The following is a 17,425-nucleotide window of genomic DNA, read 5'->3' as shown; positions in this document are numbered from 1 at the left end:
CTTATGGTACGTAATACGTCACTCCTGTAAAGACCACTAACGCACATGTCAGCTTGCCGGCGACATTTTCTGTATTTGATTGTCGAACATTCCCCTCTTTTTTTTCGATTGCAGAGTAAATTTCAATGGAAATCAAGGAGTACAGAATAACTTTGCCCGTATCTGTCGAAGAATATAAAATTGGTCAGTTGTACGCTGTTGCAGAAGCAAGTAAGAACGAAACGGGAGGAGGGGAAGGAATCGAAGTGGTAGTAAACGAACCGTACTCAGACCACGCAAAGTATGGGAGCGGACAGTACACACATAAAGTTTTCCATTTATCGAAAAAGGTTCCATCTGTAATTCGACTTTTGGCACCTAAGGGTTCGTTGGAAGTTCACGAAAAAGCGTGGAATGCTTATCCGTATTGCAGGACGGAGTATTCAAACCCGTACATGTCGGACAATTTCTATATCTATATCGATACATGGCATAGGGAAGGAGAAGGCGAGGAAAATGTGCACAAGTTAACGGCGGAAGAACTGGGAAACAGAGTTCTGGTAGATATTGACATATCTGACAACAATTGTGTTGCTCCATCGGACTACAAGGAAGATGAGGACCCAACTAAATTTCACTCCAAGAAAACTGGGCGAGGTCCTCTTGATTGTGAAGGCGAGTGGAAGAAAAACGACCATTGGCCTAAAATGACGTGCTACAAGCTCTACAAAGTACAGTTTAAATGGTGGGGCCTCCAGACCAAGGTACAGAGCATTATCTTTAAGGCTGTGAGGCGACTCCTCACTAACTTTCACCGGCAGTTGTTTTGTTGGTTGGATCTTTGGTTCGGAATGACCATGGAAGATATACGAGAGCTTGAAGAAAAAACCAAAGAAGAGCTAGAAAGGTTACGACGTGAAGGCGAAGTGCGTGGAATGTCTGAGAAATAAATAAAACTGAAACAGGTACAATATGATCGACCGAAGTGGAACGTTATCCCATTACTATTAGAGTAGTAGTAAACTCGTATCATTAAGAGACGAGGGCTGTTTTATATTGGGTTTTCACCGCTTAGACATTCTTCTGATAAGGTTTTAATGAAGTTTTTTGTTTGTTTTTTTTTTTGCAGTTTTTCATCTGTAATCATTACTTGGCTCGTAAATCCTCTTCCATTGTTATTATTTAGGTGAACCATGTTGCTTAGGGTTATTTGCAAAGATACAAAGTCAACAATACTTGATATGTTGGTGATTACATGGGGTGCATAAAAAGTCCGGTAAAGTTTCCGCACAGCCCCATACTATTGTAAAACAAATCTGTTTTCCCAACGGAAATGTATTGTTTTTGTCATTGTTTCCTCTGTTCAAGAACTGAATGCATAATGTAGGATGGGGCTGTGCGGAAATTTTACCAAAAGTCCTTCTGTACGTTTAACTTAATTTACGAGATGTATTTATCTAGGATTAAAACTTTGATTACCACAAAGTTATTCTTTGTGGTGTTTGGTAAGAAGTATTCACATATCAGGTGAGTTTTTGATTCAGCATGATGCGCTTAATAAGTATTTTTGGCGATGCAAGTGTCTGTTTCTGGTAATAAAAGAGAATGCAACACTATACTTGATGCGGTTAGCTTTAAGAAATTTTTTCACGAAATTAAACCTGTCTGTGCCCTGTCTGTGCCCTGTCATCGTGGTACTGTTTAAGATGAGGCATTAATGTTATCAATTGATATGAACCCTTCAAAACCTCTAATTCTGTTTTCACTTTTAATTGTTCATTATATATTGATTATCTCAAACATTGTAGTGTGAATCATCTTAAAATCAAGAAAAGATTCTGTTCAGGCTTTATGGTATAATTTGTTTGATCAAGTCTTCATCTTGGCATGATAAGTCATGAACTGGGTTGATTGATGTACCTGTGTGGATACTGATACTTTGATGGTTGAACATCCAGGAAAGTACAAGGTCATGGTTTTTTTACCTTGTCTAGTAGAATGCATGATACAAGTACACTTATAGTACAGTGGTGAATGGAGAACTAGTAGAAGATATTACACTATGAATATATGGATTCTTGGTAAATCCAAGTGACCGTGTTAAATTGAATGCTTCTGTTTAAGGGAGTGAACTCAGAAAGCTTTGATGTTCAGTTTTTTAGGTCAGATACAATTCCAAAAATGACTAACTCTTTGACACCTGAAGCACGATACACTGTGGTGTCTCCTCTAGGTAGGCCTGAAAAAAAATCCTGTTGAAGAATTTGACACAGACTCTCTTTTGCATCTTATGCTCTAAAAGTTTAAAAAAATAAATCTTAGTTTATAATAGGGTTTACAGAATGTACCATAGAATTGTTTGTAATTAGATTTGTAATTACTCTAAAGTACAATTCATTAGTTGACTACAAGGCTAGATGTATGCTGAGATTAGTTACAAAGTGGAATATTCTTCTAAAATCACTCTTAGGATTTATAGCACAACAATTCAATAAACAATTTCAATGTGAACATTATGTGGTTGAGTATGGTTGCTTCTTCTTTTGAGACAATGACCACATAAACTATGTGGCTTCTTACCAATCTAGTTTGCAATGTAAATCATGCTGAAGCATGACCTGCCAGCTTTTTCTAGTGACTTGAAATCAAGCAATAAGAGTTAAAGAACAAAATTGGTGAAAAGGAACCATCAGCTAGGATACTAATGCACTGGCAGAGTGAAGAATAGAATGGAAAAGTGCTGTGTTTTTCTGGATGTATAATTTATATTGTGGTCATGCATTATAAATGCCTAAGGTAAACTTGTGGTTTGGACACACTGATGGTATGTAATTTTAATGGATTTTGGTGATTTGCAGGAAATTAATTACTTTCAGGAGAGTAAAATACAGATGCAGCCAAATCCCAGAATGACCAAAGTTGTAAATGATATTGTTCACTATTTTTGGGCCCCAGTGGCATTTTACCTGTTCTTGTTTTTGTTTCTTTGTCTTGCAAACTGGAAAGGTTGACTGAAATTTTGTGGAGGGAACAAAAAGTTAAGCTTCTCAAACACTTTACCTTTGTTTTCTCCATGTTTGATCAGCAACGGCTGGTGCAACATGCATCATCATTACCAACCCTAAGCCTATAAAGGTTATTAAGCCAGTGAACATATACAAATGTGGTCTATTTCTTAACCAACTAACAAGAAGCAGATATGGAATATTATGAGCAAATGAAGTATTGTTCACTATGTAACCAGCGAATGGACAGCAAAAAAATAATAAATTGCTTCAAACTTTCATTTTCTTTCATACTTAACCCTTAAACCCCTAAGAGTGACTAGCATCTTATTTCTTACAATATCATCCTTCAGTCACACATTAAGGTCACAAGATTCAAGGAAATGATCACTAACCAACGCAGCTCTTGATTGTTAAGCAAATTATCCTTTTCAGCTCATTAGGAAATGTATGGAGTACAGTATGGAGAATTTTTATTCTGATTTTGGGGTGTGAAGGGTTCATTACATTCAGGGTTTGAATGAGTCATGCAAATTCTAGAAACTCATAGAATTCCATAACACCATTACCCAAGCCTGGAAAGTTGTGGAATTGGAATGTGGGTCACAGAAAACTACTAAACCATTCATGTGATTATTTGAAATCAATAAAAAGGGCTACATCACAAGACTGTTCTCAAAAGAGAACTTGAAAAGGTCAATGAAAGTCAGGGAGTGTGATGATTTCCTTGGTGTATGAACCTGATTTTAGTATTCCTTCTTTGTGGATAAAATCTCTCATATGTTCTCTAACTTTCAAAGACACAGACAAAATCATTGATCAAAAGGGTAGCAAAATACATTGAGCAATCCCACAACAACTACAAAAATTTCACCTGATGTCAGTTTTATTGTAGGTGCTAAGTGTTTAAATCAAAAGTGTTTCAAAAGTGACAAGTTATCTTCTTGTCTATGAACAACTAATTTACTTTTGACACTCTAAGTTACATAAAGTTACTTAAAAAGCAGGTACTGTTGACATCATTTGTCCTTCTTTTCTGAAGCAACTCCATTGTGAAGCTCACGAACATCTTTTTCCATGATATCCTTAAGCAGTGTCCCTTCTTCATCAAACCATGAAGCCACTGACCTGAAATAAATAAGAAAAGTTTCCTTAATGGCATGAATTCTCTCATCACAAGAAATTGTAGCATTACACATTTGAACAATCCAGTTGGGTATTTCCTCACAAAGTTTGCTAAATGTGACACTTAATCACAAATGCATTTTGATCTAATCTTTCGTAAGCCATCTTGCCTTGCAATTTGTTCACGTTGCCTTACAAAAAAAGGTTCTAATAAGTATCTCAAACCCTAAAGGGAAAAAAAATCTGTCCCTAGTTATCCTTCTGCCTTCCAGACTGTTTCCCTTGAGAAAAGTGGCAACTGTTGACTGAGAGCTGGTCATTATGGTGGTTTATAAAAATCCTGTGAATATCAAATAAGTGATCTGCAGATTAAGAAATGAATATGAAAGTGGTCTTTGCAGTGATGAATACTACTTAAGCAGTAGTGAAAATAAGGCCTGCTTAGTGGTGTTCATCACTGTGAAGATCACTTGTTAGCTCAGTTGGTAAAGCACTGCACTGGTATCACAGAGGTCATGGGTTTAAATCCCATATGGGCCTGAATTTTTTTCAGGCCTTCTCTTCATTACTGCAAAGATCACTCTCATATTAATTTTGAATCCGCAGTTCACACTTCATTTTCATATATTCACATGCTTTCCATGTCTGTGAGTCCATAATTTTCTTCATTATCAGTACCTGTCTGCTTGTCAGTACATTAGTGCATTAATGGTCACTTATAGTGAGATATCATACTTAGAAATGGTCTGTTGCCTTTCTTTTTTAGTGTCACCATCCTTATATATGATAGTGAGGGAATAGTTGTGGTCATAACGTTTCAGGGTTGAATGCAAACGCCAGTAGTGATCTGGGCCCTATGAAAACAGTGATTGATTAGTGCTCTGTACAGGAAAAATAACAAACTTTTTCAACTTATTTTACTGATTCCATTTAGCACCCTAGGAACTTATTTACTTCTGATACCACAAGGGAGGTTGTCTTTAAAACAGGGCACCTATAATTTTTTTTTTGAGAAACAGCGGAATGTGAGACAGAGTTTTGATGAGACTGAGATGAATACAACTTTTTTTGTTGTGAGGCTTTAAGTGAGCAATTAGAGGAAGATGGACCACAAACACTTAGAGTGTTATTACTGAAACAGATCAGGGGCATTTCTTGGAATAGGGGGTACTTGCTGGAATGAGGATGCTTGCTTAATAGGGGTGCTAATGAGAATAGGGGTGCTTATTGACCAAAAGAAATTTGAAGGGGGTGCTTCTTAGAAGAAGGGTACTAAATCAAGTCATTACAGTACATCATTGGTCAAGTTCCAGTCTATCAACATTTTCACTGAAATCTATAACATTAATGGGTGGAAGTGTATTGAACCAAACTGTTTGGGCTCAAACAGAAAGGGTTACACAACTGATGATTTACAAGAATTGGAACAAGCTCTGAAAAGATTAAATCAGTTTTTTGAACATTTTTTAATACCTTGTAGTGATCAATCAAAAAGGGAAAAATAAAATAAAAGAAAAAATATCAGAGGAGACATCAGCTGTTTTGGGAAACTTTGAGGAACATTTTTTACAGGTAAGAAATTACCCTTAAAGAGCCCATAAACCTTTCAGAGCCATGGAGTTTTACAACTCTTTTTGGGGGAAACATGTTGCACTTTGACCAAGTACCTGATCTGAGTGTGACCTTAGTCTTCTTACCATCTTAGAATTCTCATGCTGTATTCAGATTTATCAGTTAACTGTATTAGAAGCACACACCAAAAGCTCTAGGGTATATATCAATTGCTTGTCTGATGGTGTCTACATTTATACTATACAATTGTGACTACACTTACCACCCCAGCTTCACTTTTCTGTACTGCAAACATTATGTAGTTCTTTTCAACAAACGTGGTAAAGATGGTTAGCACAGTCATCAAAAAAAAATATCTTTTGATAGTCAAGTAAAGTGTTCTTCATATGCAATAATCAGTAAAAGTTGGGAAGGTCTAAGAAATGATAACAACTTTGTCACTTTCTATTAATGCAAATGCAGATTAAGTACATTGCATACTTAATCCTGGTAAAAGCTCTCACCTCCCTCTTCTTAGTTCCATGTATATTTTTCCACCTACTATCTGTGCAAGATTATCTAGCTTAATACCTTTGGACCAGACAGTGAAGAATTGCAATTACTTATCTTTTCCCCCACTCTACAACTCACATAGAAAGATTAGAAGCAATTTTTATATTCTTGGTTTACTTTTAAGGGGTAATTATGATTTAAGCATAAATTTTATTTGCTATTACTATTTTTCTGTGGATACGATAGCACACATGTGATCAGTATCGGCCATGACACTGGAAAAGGGTAAAGGTAGTCATATATCAAGGCAGTGAGGGCACAGCAGCAAGAAATGGTACAAATAGCCAAGCGAATATCTGTCTTTGTATAGTCTTCAACATATCCAAAGCCTTCAGTCAGTACCTAAAATACAAAAACAATATAATATTTACCAAAACATATCTTAAATAATTTAATCACTGCCGATAAACTGCAATTATTTTTGTTTTGCTTTTGTGTGCCTCTTGATCCATCCCTTTTTAATTACTAATGTTATAGAATACCTCTTAAAAGGGAGAAGTGAATCAACTCTATGGAAAGATTAAGTGGTTTCTTTGATACATAACAGCCTGATTAATGATTAGACTTTATCAGCTATCTCTTGTTCTCATTTCTTTAGTTGACAAGAGCAATGTTTAGTTTGCATACTTCTGGTCTTCTTCATGTGATGTGTTTGACACCCCATTGTGATTAGTTTTTTCTTCTTTTTCAAAGATTTGAACCTGGCTATTTTTGTGAGTTGTGCCTTTGACAGTTGGCTGATACACTTCTCTTCTAAAGTTATTGGTACCATGGAAATCCTACCATTAGAATTTAAGATAAAGTTTGGATATTACACATGTTGTCATTGGTTGAAAGAGCGTGCTCTATCAGAGTAGAAAGCATGGAGCTAAGCTGAAGCTGTCACGCCATTTGCCAAATTTTAATATGTCCTACCATTTCTTAGACTTCCCTCTAACCTACCGACACTTCTTTTGTGCTCTAGCCGCTCCCTACTTGTTTTACAACAGAACAGGGTACAGTCAAGGCTTCTCTATTTGTTAATTCTATTCCATCTTTCCTAGCAATGTTGTCAAGGTAACAGCTAATGAAGACTGGCAGTTGCAACCTTTTCTGCATTTATGGAATTGATAAAAAACCTTAGAAAGGACTTAGTTGGCACTTATGCCCTAGCGCACACGATTATGGACTTTGTTTCATTTTTATTGTTCAATTTCAGGCATGCACTCATTGGTCAATTCAAATTATTTAAGTTTTGATGACTTCATCATGGATGTACTACAGCTGTACAGCCATTTTTTTACAGCAATAACAGAGTTAATTAAGATCATCTGAAAAGAACCTCTACCTACAATAACATCCACCCGCACTGATGGAAAAAGGGAAAGAATATTTGAGAAATAGTGAAATTATTTGCCAGACGATTCATATTCAGAAAAATTTACTCCATTAAGAAGAGGAAGATAGTGTGGTACAGGAGAGGGTTTATTGCGAACAAGCAAGTTAGAAGCTGTGTAACAGTACAATACACTTCAGTCTTCGAACGACAAACTGCGTTGACCGTTTAGAATTTTTGAAAATATGCAAAATTAACTAAAAGAGAGAGACACAACCGCATTACCTTCTTGGCCGCATCATCAAGTGCATTTTTCACAGCATTACAGTCCCACTTATCAATCTTGACTGGCTGATCATCGATATTCCACTGATATCGTGGATAAAAAAAAGTAAGATTAGTATCAGATGGTTTAAGAATCACTCTTATGTATTTCAAATTTATTTTAAAGTTCAAACCTTTTCAAACATTCCAGGTTTTCCACCTTTTTTCTTTGATCCACCAGAGGCCATTTTGTTTCCTTTGTACAGTCATCAGTAAACAGGCCGCAGAAGCCTGGGCAAATTTGTCAGCGGACTCTCATTTGCTCTATATTTCCACCGGTATCCTCTGACGGTGTAATAGATCGGTCTGGCCGAGGCAAGTAGAAGTGTCTATGTCAATTATCGAGATTAACAGACTCTGTATCATTTCGAAATGGTGAAAAAGAAAGGGCAAAAGAGCACACAGAGTAAGAAAAAACTGGATCTTGCAGCCGCGGTAGAGGCGGCTGAACAGGAAGAAGAGGAAACCGATCTATCTAATTTGAACTTAAACGATGATGATGACTCACTCGCTGCATCAGCAGGAAAACGTAAAAATGGAGAACCGATTTCCACTGAAACTGGTACACGAGATGATGAAGAAGGAGAATCTGTTCTCATGAATTATAATCCACCTGAAGAAGGTCCTACATGCGCGGATACAGGTAAACTGGTGAGCGTGCCAAGTAATACTGGCCACACGTGATCAGTAGTTCTCTTATAGTGATCTGTTGAACCGAAATAAGTTCTGATTAAGATTAAAGAACGAGGTTTAGATAAACAAAATGGATTCTGACAGAGAACTTAAAAAGTTAAGTTTATTTTTCAACTGTCAGGTCATCTAAGGTTTTGGTCTTTTTCTTAATCTCTTAAGCTTTGTGTATTCATTTAATATCTAATGATGTATAAGTTATGTGATTGTACACATATTTTCAATTTACGGGACCATACCTTTTAGAAAAACTAAATGAGAATTTTTGTGCCTAAAGCAACTTAGACTGGGGATGCAGGGATAGTTTGTACCATTTGTGTAACCCACAATTTATCTTGTAGAGTATGAATTACATTTACTTTTTTAACCCTTTAACCCTCAAACCAGCATCTAATTTCTCCTGACAATACCACCCCTGAATCATGCAGTAAGGTCATGAGAATAAAGAAAGTTATCAGCCGTTAAAAAAGTTGAGGAGAAAAGTATGGAGAATACTTTTACTGTTGTTTGGGTGTAATGGGTTTAAGAGGTAGTTGCTTTCATTGTTGCTTTACCATATTTACAGAGGATTCAGTAGATGTACAACAACTAAGCAAGAAGGAGAAGAGAAAGCTTAAAAAGAAGGTGCTGGTTTGTTTACATGTATAAGTGATGAGTATTTCATTTGACCCTGAAGACTTTCAAACAGCAGTGACCCCCAAAAGAGGAATACTCTATAACAGCAGTAACACTTCCCACTGGTTTTCGGGAAATCCTGAAAGGATGTATCTGTGGAAAGCTTTGACTTTCTGAAAATTGCCAGTATGCAGATTTTTTTCCCATTTTAATCAAGAAATGACAAAAAAAGCAATATTAATCTAATTTTTGTCTACCCCCGAATATCCAGGAATCACATCTTGCAGGTTTAAGCAATTAGATTAACTATAAACAAGCAAATTATAATTATATTTAATTAAGGTTACAGACAAGCAAAAAAAAGCAAACATCTGAACTTGAAAAAACCTAAAAACATGTTTTCCTTCCTGTAGTTTGCACAGAAAATTCATCTTTCAATTTTAGTGATAGGAAATTGTGAACCTTTGATATCTTGGCAGTATGTATGAATAGTTCTATCAGTCATAAAAATTTCTTTGGTATTGACACTGTAGATCACTGTGCCTTGCAATTTACATTATAGGCAAAGTTTGAGAGTGAGACACAAGAAGTGGCAGGATCCCAATTTTCTGTATCACAGCAAGAGTCTTCTGCTGCTAAAACTTCTCTTCTTGAAAATGCTCTAGACATCAAGGTTAATGTTCAAACAGTATTTTGTACCATAATCTAATATTATTGAATTACATCCTGTAGAGAAAATTAGAGATTATTTTATAGTAGTTTGATTTTTATTTTAACCCTTCAAGTCCCACCAGTGACCTAGACAGAATTTCTCCTTACATTATCAATTATCAAGCAGACAAGTAATGAGAATAAAGAAGAATATCAATTAGGAAATTATTGGCTGATCCAATTCCAAATTCTCCAAACTAACATCATTTAAATTGCATGGCATATAGTAAGGAGAATTACTCATGAAATATTGGGAGTTAAAGGGTTAAATAATTATGGGTTAATGCTTTGGCCTTTACAGAGAGATGACTGTCAGGAAGGCCTCTCTTATTATTCCACATACCAGTTAAACATTCCTCTTTGAGCTCATCATTCATTAAAAAAAATAGCAATCACTTTTGCAATTTGTTTTGTCATATTTTTTTCAAAATAATTTAGGTGGAGAAGTTCAGTATTTCTGCCCGCGGTAAAGATCTCTTTGTTAATGCAAATCTTAACATTACTGCTGGTCGGCGTTATGGTTTAGTTGGACCAAATGGGTAAGAGAGAAGTTAGTTCTTGTCTTACCTAGTATAAAATAAGCTAAGTTTACACAATTCAAATCCAAGCAGCAATTGACTGATGTCACTCCCTTGATCCAGCTGATCAAAGTTCCACTCAAATACAATCAATCAGTAGCAAATGAAGTCAGGAAGACAACTTTTTAGAAGGAAAAAATCATCATTAATTGTGGTGTAGTAATTGCCTTTTTTTATCTTTAATGTTCTTTTTTTGATCATTATAGATGAATTTTAAGCTTTAGCTAGAAATATGGCTGTACGTGTATGAGTTATTGTGAGTCCAAATTTTTATTATTCAACCTAGTGGTCAAGTTTTCAATAGAATTTTACCCCTACATAGAAATTTCAACATAGAAATTATGGATTTGTATCAGTGCCCTAAGTTACTGAATAGTTTTAAATTCTATGACAAGAATGCCAAGAGATAAATATGATAGGTATCAATTTACTTCCTCAGTATGGGAAAGACAACCCTCTTAACACATATTGCAGCCAGAAAGCTTGCTATCCCATCCAACATTGATGTCCTACTCTGTGAACAAGGTAAAGTAATGAAAAATGATAGATATTTTTTTTAATCTTTGAAATTAAATTATAAAGTCTAATTTTTCTCTATCAACTTCAGGAGGTAAACAAACATGTTAGTTTCTAGAATTTACTGCATTTGAGATTTTTATTATGAACCTTTGCAAATATCTTTGTTAAAAGAAATTGTTAACATGCTATTTTGAGAAAATTTATCATTAATTATTTCTTTGCAGTATATTTATAAAAATTAAGTTATGAAAACCTTTTCAATGACAGTAGACTGATCTGCTAAACCCTGAGGATTTTCCATTAATTCTTGTTAGGTGTTTGAAATTTTTCTAAATTAAAAAAAAAGAATACAACTGGAAAAAAAATATCAGGAGGGGTTAATCTGAAACTTCTCTTCATTGTAATTATCAGATGTTGAAGCCAGCGAGTCGCCTGCCTTTGATGTGGTCCTAAAGGCAGACAAGAAAAGATTGCAGCTTCTAGAGGAGGTCAGTTTTAATTACAAAATAAATACTTTTCCATCTGGTTCTGTTTAAGTGAGTGAATTTTGATGAATAATATTAAATGAGCCTATTGTTGCAGGAGGCTCACCTTGTTGCTTTAAGTGAAAATGGAGACGAAGCTGCTACAGAGAAACTAAAGGAGGTACTTGAACACTGTTGTATCCTTGTCTCCTTTTTTCAATATAGTATCCTTTCTACCTTGGATGAACTAATTGATGTAGATATGATAGGATGTCAAAATTTATTTTAAAAAATGTGGCCCGTGATTTTTACCTCACATTAGTGTGATCTGTGATCTACAAGGAATGAAGTTTTCTCAGATAAAGAAAAGAATAACATGTCCAGGGAGATTCATCTTAGTGTCTCAATAAATATATTCTTATTGAATAAGGACTTCTATTAGTATTCAGTAAGTTAATCTAAGGAATTGATGTCAGTGGTTTTCTATTTATTTTGTCTCTAACCTTCTTATTATTGAGAAATCTGATCCTTGCTTATTTTTTTAATCATTATACACCATGGCTACATGTGAGGGTTAATATAGATATTACAAAGTAGTAATAGGTACTTCTATTACACATTGAAGGTTTATGTTGAATTAGAAGCTATTGGTGCAGCCTCTGCTGAATCAAGGGTGCGAAGAATCTTGGCTGTAAGTCACATTAATTGTAGTTTGCTAAAATGGCACTCAACCATTTTTAGTACATGTCAAAACTTAGAGATTGAAAATATTTCAATAAAGCTGAGATGGCTGATTATAGTTGTACTGTATAATATTTAAACCAGATTCATATAGGAAGGAAATCACACTGTCATAAACAAACTCGAAGATGATCCAATAGAGCACTTTCTTCTCATCTCACTTTTGCGTTAAGTCTTTATTAAAAAAGTGTTGATGATATTACTATGCTTCATAAATTGATTGTGTCTTTTTCTATAAGGGTCTGGGATTTACGACTGAAATGCAGCAGAGGCCTGTCAATCATTTCTCTGGAGGATGGAGGATGAGAGTGTCACTAGCAAGGTAGTGAATGTAAAAATGATCCAGATACTGTTGTAGCTGTAGTGAACAATAAATCACAAACATAGACTGAGCTGAATGGTAGTAGATATTTACTTGGCAATTTGCTGTTTGGTAAATATGCACTACTTTCACTACTCTGAGGGGCTGTTGGAAGGTGAAAAATACCAGCCTCTCAATTCCAATTATAAAACATTTTGTTTGTAGAGCTCTCTTTATGGAACCAACTCTTCTCATGCTGGATGAACCTACAAACCATTTGGACTTGAATGCTGTTATTTGGTTAGACAAGTAAGTATGATAGTTAAGCCGTGACCGATACTGTTTCAAATTTCAAGGTTATATTCTTGCTAGCTGTGTCAATGGTATTAAAGATGTTAAGAATAAAGTATTCTTTTAAAATATTAAACAAAAACTCATATCTTTGTACAAGCAAGGGTTATATGGCAAAGTTTCATTGATGTATGTTTGTTCTCTGTTGTGGTAAATGATCTTGTTCTCAGATCAGTGTTTATCTCTTTTGACCCTTGTTTTTAAAACTGGATAATTATTTTCACATGTTTCTTTTTATATCAGCTACCTACAGAACTGGAAGAAGACTCTGTTAGTTGTGTCTCACGATCAGTACTTTCTGGACAGTGTTTGTACTGATATCATTCATTTAGGTATGTTTCGACAAAGTAATGCACATGTTGTTGATAAACATTTTCATTTGCAACTTTAACACTGTTTTCATATTCTTTCAGATCAACAAAAACTTTACTATTACAGAGGAAACTATGGTTAGTGAGTGATCTAATACTTTGTTTTCACTCTTCAAAGACAGGTAAAGTATTGACTGTCAGATCTCATTTACTGTAATCTTCTTTTCTTCAGACCAATTCAAGAAGATGTACTTACAAAAAGTTAAAGAACAGGAAAAAGCATACAACAAACAGGTACTATACACTTTGTTTTTACTGACTCCTGTCATGCCCTTAATATGCACTTTAAGGATACAAAATTAGCCTCAAGTTCATGTCAAGATTGACATAATGATGGAATGTTTTCTGTTTTCTGTAGCAAAAGCAAATCAAGGATCTGAAGGCTTCTGGTCAATCTAGAAAGCAAGCAGTAAGACTTACTTTCCTTTTATTTTAACTTTGATGTCAAGTATTGTAAATGAATGAGATACACTGGACAGGCCTTAACTGGTTAAAACCCATCATTTACTGAATCACCAAGCCCCTGACTGTTTGACAAATTTCATCAGTTAATTGATTTACCGTAATAACTCATTTTGGATGTTTAAGAGTTCTCACAAAACCTGCCTGGTTTAATGACAATAAACTAATAGACAGCAAGGGTCTATTATTAAAGAATATTATTGTGTTGGAATATGAAGTTGAGCAATATTCAGAACTTGGAGCCTTGTGTTATTATTGTCAGTAACGAGGATGGGTAAAAGTTTGATACCTAACTGTGCCAGTTGGATTGAATACTGAAAAAAAAGTATGAAATTATAGGAGGAGAAAACAAAAGCAGCTCAAGGAAGAAAAAACAAGAAAGGGGGCAAGAAAGACATGGAAGAGGTAGGTGATGATCAACGCTGCTTTGAAATAGATAATGGAGGGAAGCTGTTTGTCTTGATGAGAATTAATCACACCATTTCTGAAAAAGAAAATCAATTACAAGAACTATGATCCCTTATTTTCTGATTTAAGTATTAACATTCACTGAAAATAGAGTTGATTCATTTTTGACAGGATGATATTGAACAGATGGAACTTATCAAAAAACCTAAGGAGTATGTGGTGAAATTCTCTTTTCCTTCACCACCACCTCTCAATCCACCTATCCTGGGATTAAAATGTAAGTCAAAATAATGAAACAATCACAGAACATTACATCAATTTTAGTATGCATATTACTCTCAGGAAAAATACTGCAAACTTTGATGCATTTAATTAATGAACTTTGTACCCATTGATAGCCTTTTACAAAAGAGCTCCTACTGTAATACTTGTAACTTCCAAAGCCTTTTTTTTTATAGATCTTGTGATGTTTTCTTTGTTTTTTATAATGAATGACAGCATGATAATCCAATAGAAGGGCAGGTTCAAGTGATAATCTAAGCTATTTTTTCCAACAACTTTACACTACTTTTTTCTTATAATGGCTTGATACTATGGTGATGATGTAAACAGCTGTGACATTTGGATATTCCAATCAACCAAAGTTGTTTAATGATCTGGATTTTGGTATTGACATGAAGTCTAGAGGTAAGTGGAGGACATTTTGAGAGTTTTCCAGTGGTATAAGCATAGAATGTCTTGTACCATACAGTGTTCATAGATGTTGTCAACAATACCTTGAATTCTAATGTCTCTGATTACAACATAGTGCAAGAATTCTTTAGGCTCACCATTTGTTGCTACTTTTTGTCCTTTTTCTGTTTTAGTTGCTATCGTTGGAAATAATGGAGTTGGTAAAAGTACATTCTTGAAGCTTTTGATTGGTGAACTTGAACCGGTGGGGATATTTATTTTTAAAATCTACTTTACAGTGCTTTAATGTACGTGTACTGGTACCTTATACAGGTTAATGACCATTAATATACAAAAAGTTTGTGAATTCTATTTTGTCTCAGGCAAAAGGTGATATTGTACGGAACCACAGGCTTGTAAGTAAAATCACAGCTGTGTTTTTTGTTTAAGTGCAGATAAATATGCAAATGTATTGGTGTGTATTTACTACTTGCATTGCTTTTCTTGATCAAATTGAAAATTGTTTTGGTTTTGTGATTTGTAGCATTAATATTCCAAATTTTAAAGTCTAATTTGCTTCCAAGTGATAATTATCTGGCATCTATTTGTTGTTTTTATAGCGCATTGGATCTTACAACCAGCATTCTGCTGATCAGGTGATATACATTTATATGCTTTGAATGTAATTGTCTTTACAGGTGATAACGATGATTATGATGATGTTATAATAATAAGAAATAGTTTATGATCTGTTGTTGTTTAACTGAGGTTTTCTTTGTTTTCATCACAGCTGAGTATGGATGACTCTCCAGTAGAATATCTCCAGGTAATTAATCAAATTAAAGTTACACAATTGTAAATGTTATAAACGTTATTGCATTTTAAAGTTAAAAGAGAAATTGGCATCTCCTTCGGTGCATCGTTCGCCAGATTTAGTTAAAGTTTTCCTCTCTACTCTTTGCAGAGGAAATATGACCTTGATTATCAGACAGCAAGGAAACATCTGGGAAGGTTTGGATTAGTGAGTCATGCACATACCATAAGAACCAAAGATTTATCAGGTATTTGTTTTTTTTTTCTGTTTTCGTTTCACTATCTCTGTTATCGTATATTTGAACGTGGTTGATACTGAAGAGCTAATAGTCATGCTCGTTTCTCAGGTGGTCAGAAGTCACGTGTGGCTTTCGCAGACTTGGCACTTAGTAACCCGGATGTAATTGTACTGGTGAGTATATGCTATGCGTAAACAACTTAAGAGTGCTGTCGAAAAAATCTCAATCGGTTTCTATAGGGTGTATCACATTAATGAAGACTCCATTATGTTTTAGGATGAACCCACAAACAACTTGGACATAGAATCCATCGATGCTCTTGCCGATGCTATTAATGAGTTTACCGGAGGTAAAGTGAAATGAAAAAGTTAGGGTTGTTATTTACACGAGGTCCAACACAAACCATGGTTTAACAGAATCAGTGGGCCTCAGGCTTTCTCCATAAGAGGGTTGATTTTATTAAATAAATGTCCTTCCACTGTTAGCTTTCGGCCCTCTCGACATTGTTCACGAAAATATGTGGTTAGACTCTGATAAAAGGTCTAGCCAAATTGAGAATTGTTAAAGACGCGGTTTTGTTAATCAACGACTAAACTTAATATTTCTCGGCGGTCTTAAAGTTCCTTTGCTGAACTTAATTTAGAACAGTGCAGTTGTTGGCAGGCTGATTTACCTTAAAGTGCGTGGGTTAATTTGCGGACAAAAGTTGTTTAACCATGATCTGGGTTACTCTTGCATTCTTCCAGGTGTTATATTGGTAAGTCACGATGCTCGTCTGATCCTGGAGACCTCTTGCCAACTCTGGGTGGTTGAAAATCAGGAAATTACCGAGGTCGATGGCGATTTTGATGATTACAGACAAGAAATATTAGAGAAACTTGGCGAGGAGGTGGTTGCCAAGTCTGCTTAAATTAATTAAACCCGATTTATTTAAGGTGAGGAACCCAAAGGTTCGCGTGAATTTGGTTTAGTGTGATTTTCCCTCTGACAGTTTGTTTCATTTCTTGTAGTTACGGACCGCTGGACAGAGAAAAGTTAGTCATCATAAGAGAGGATTCATATTAGTGATTATTACTATTATCATTATCATTATTATTATTATTGAAGTGAAGTGGGCATTTCCAATAAACATTTCTCCGACAATCGATAACCGAGCTATTCTCACTAACTAATAATCTGCATAAACAAATATGAAAAAACCGTCATAAAAAATGCTGAATCCTTTGGCTGTGATAGCTGTAAGTAATACTAGTAATAAAAAAGGGTTGACTTTGTTTAAGGTTTAACTGCAGTACTGATTGAGTTGTCTGGTAAATTTTAATGTTTATCAGTTCTCTATTTAACCTTCAATTCGGCGAGATTAAACTTTCCCCCTTGCAAGACAGAAAGAATAACCAAAAGTGATGTTTTACTTAGATATCAGAGCCGGACGTATTATGGTGTGATGAATAGGTGAATAAACCAACTTTTTCGTTGTTTTCCGTCCTCGTCTTAGCTTAGTCTGTAAAGCGAAAGACATTGTTTAGATCAATGAGTCGGCAAGATGGCGGTTTTCCCCATCGGAAAAAAATTCACTACACGCCCTAGTCACATTTGAGAGGAGACCTGAACCCTATCT

At 35.1% G+C, this 17,425-nt stretch overlaps 3 protein-coding genes across 3 annotated transcripts; 2 read left to right on the top strand and 1 right to left on the bottom strand.

Moving 5' to 3' along the window:
• Positions 1-26: 26 nt before the first annotated feature.
• On the top strand, positions 27-2,490 carry LOC131785352 (phosphatidylinositol transfer protein alpha isoform-like). The gene is made up of 2 exons (XM_059102237.2): positions 27-944; positions 1,109-2,490. Exon 1 carries the CDS (start codon positions 126-128, stop codon positions 927-929), a length of 804 nt encoding a protein of 267 aa, XP_058958220.2. The 5' UTR covers positions 27-125; the 3' UTR covers positions 930-944; positions 1,109-2,490.
• A 1,362-nt stretch (positions 2,491-3,852) lies between these two features.
• Positions 3,853-8,098, bottom strand: LOC131785339 (signal peptidase complex subunit 2). The gene is made up of 6 exons (XM_059102219.2): positions 8,007-8,098; positions 7,834-7,917; positions 6,415-6,575; positions 5,944-6,037; positions 4,845-4,963; positions 3,853-4,112 (listed from the first exon to the last, which is right to left on the bottom strand). The coding sequence occupies exons 1-6, from the start codon at positions 8,058-8,060 to the stop codon at positions 4,004-4,006; spliced, it is 621 nt and encodes a 206-aa protein (XP_058958202.2). The 5' UTR covers positions 8,061-8,098; the 3' UTR covers positions 3,853-4,003.
• Positions 8,099-8,128: 30 nt separating this feature from the next.
• On the top strand, positions 8,129-17,098 carry LOC131785337 (ATP-binding cassette sub-family F member 1). Its single transcript, XM_059102216.2, has 26 exons — positions 8,129-8,515; positions 9,128-9,186; positions 9,740-9,850; positions 10,327-10,427; positions 10,906-10,991; positions 11,397-11,473; positions 11,568-11,630; positions 12,075-12,140; positions 12,430-12,512; positions 12,717-12,800; positions 13,086-13,174; positions 13,256-13,291; positions 13,386-13,447; positions 13,572-13,622; positions 14,015-14,080; positions 14,255-14,360; positions 14,696-14,770; positions 14,950-15,020; positions 15,139-15,171; positions 15,376-15,411; positions 15,546-15,581; positions 15,720-15,816; positions 15,916-15,980; positions 16,084-16,156; positions 16,554-16,742; positions 16,818-17,098. Exons 1-25 carry the CDS (start codon positions 8,245-8,247, stop codon positions 16,715-16,717), a joined length of 2,061 nt encoding a protein of 686 aa, XP_058958199.1. The 5' UTR covers positions 8,129-8,244; the 3' UTR covers positions 16,718-16,742; positions 16,818-17,098.
• Positions 17,099-17,425: the final 327 nt, after the last annotated feature.

This window comes from Pocillopora verrucosa, chromosome 4, assembly GCF_036669915.1.
Source record: "Pocillopora verrucosa isolate sample1 chromosome 4, ASM3666991v2, whole genome shotgun sequence".
NCBI classification, from domain to species: Eukaryota; Metazoa; Cnidaria; class Anthozoa; order Scleractinia; family Pocilloporidae; genus Pocillopora; species Pocillopora verrucosa.
This window is presented reverse-complemented; position numbering and strand designations above follow the sequence as displayed.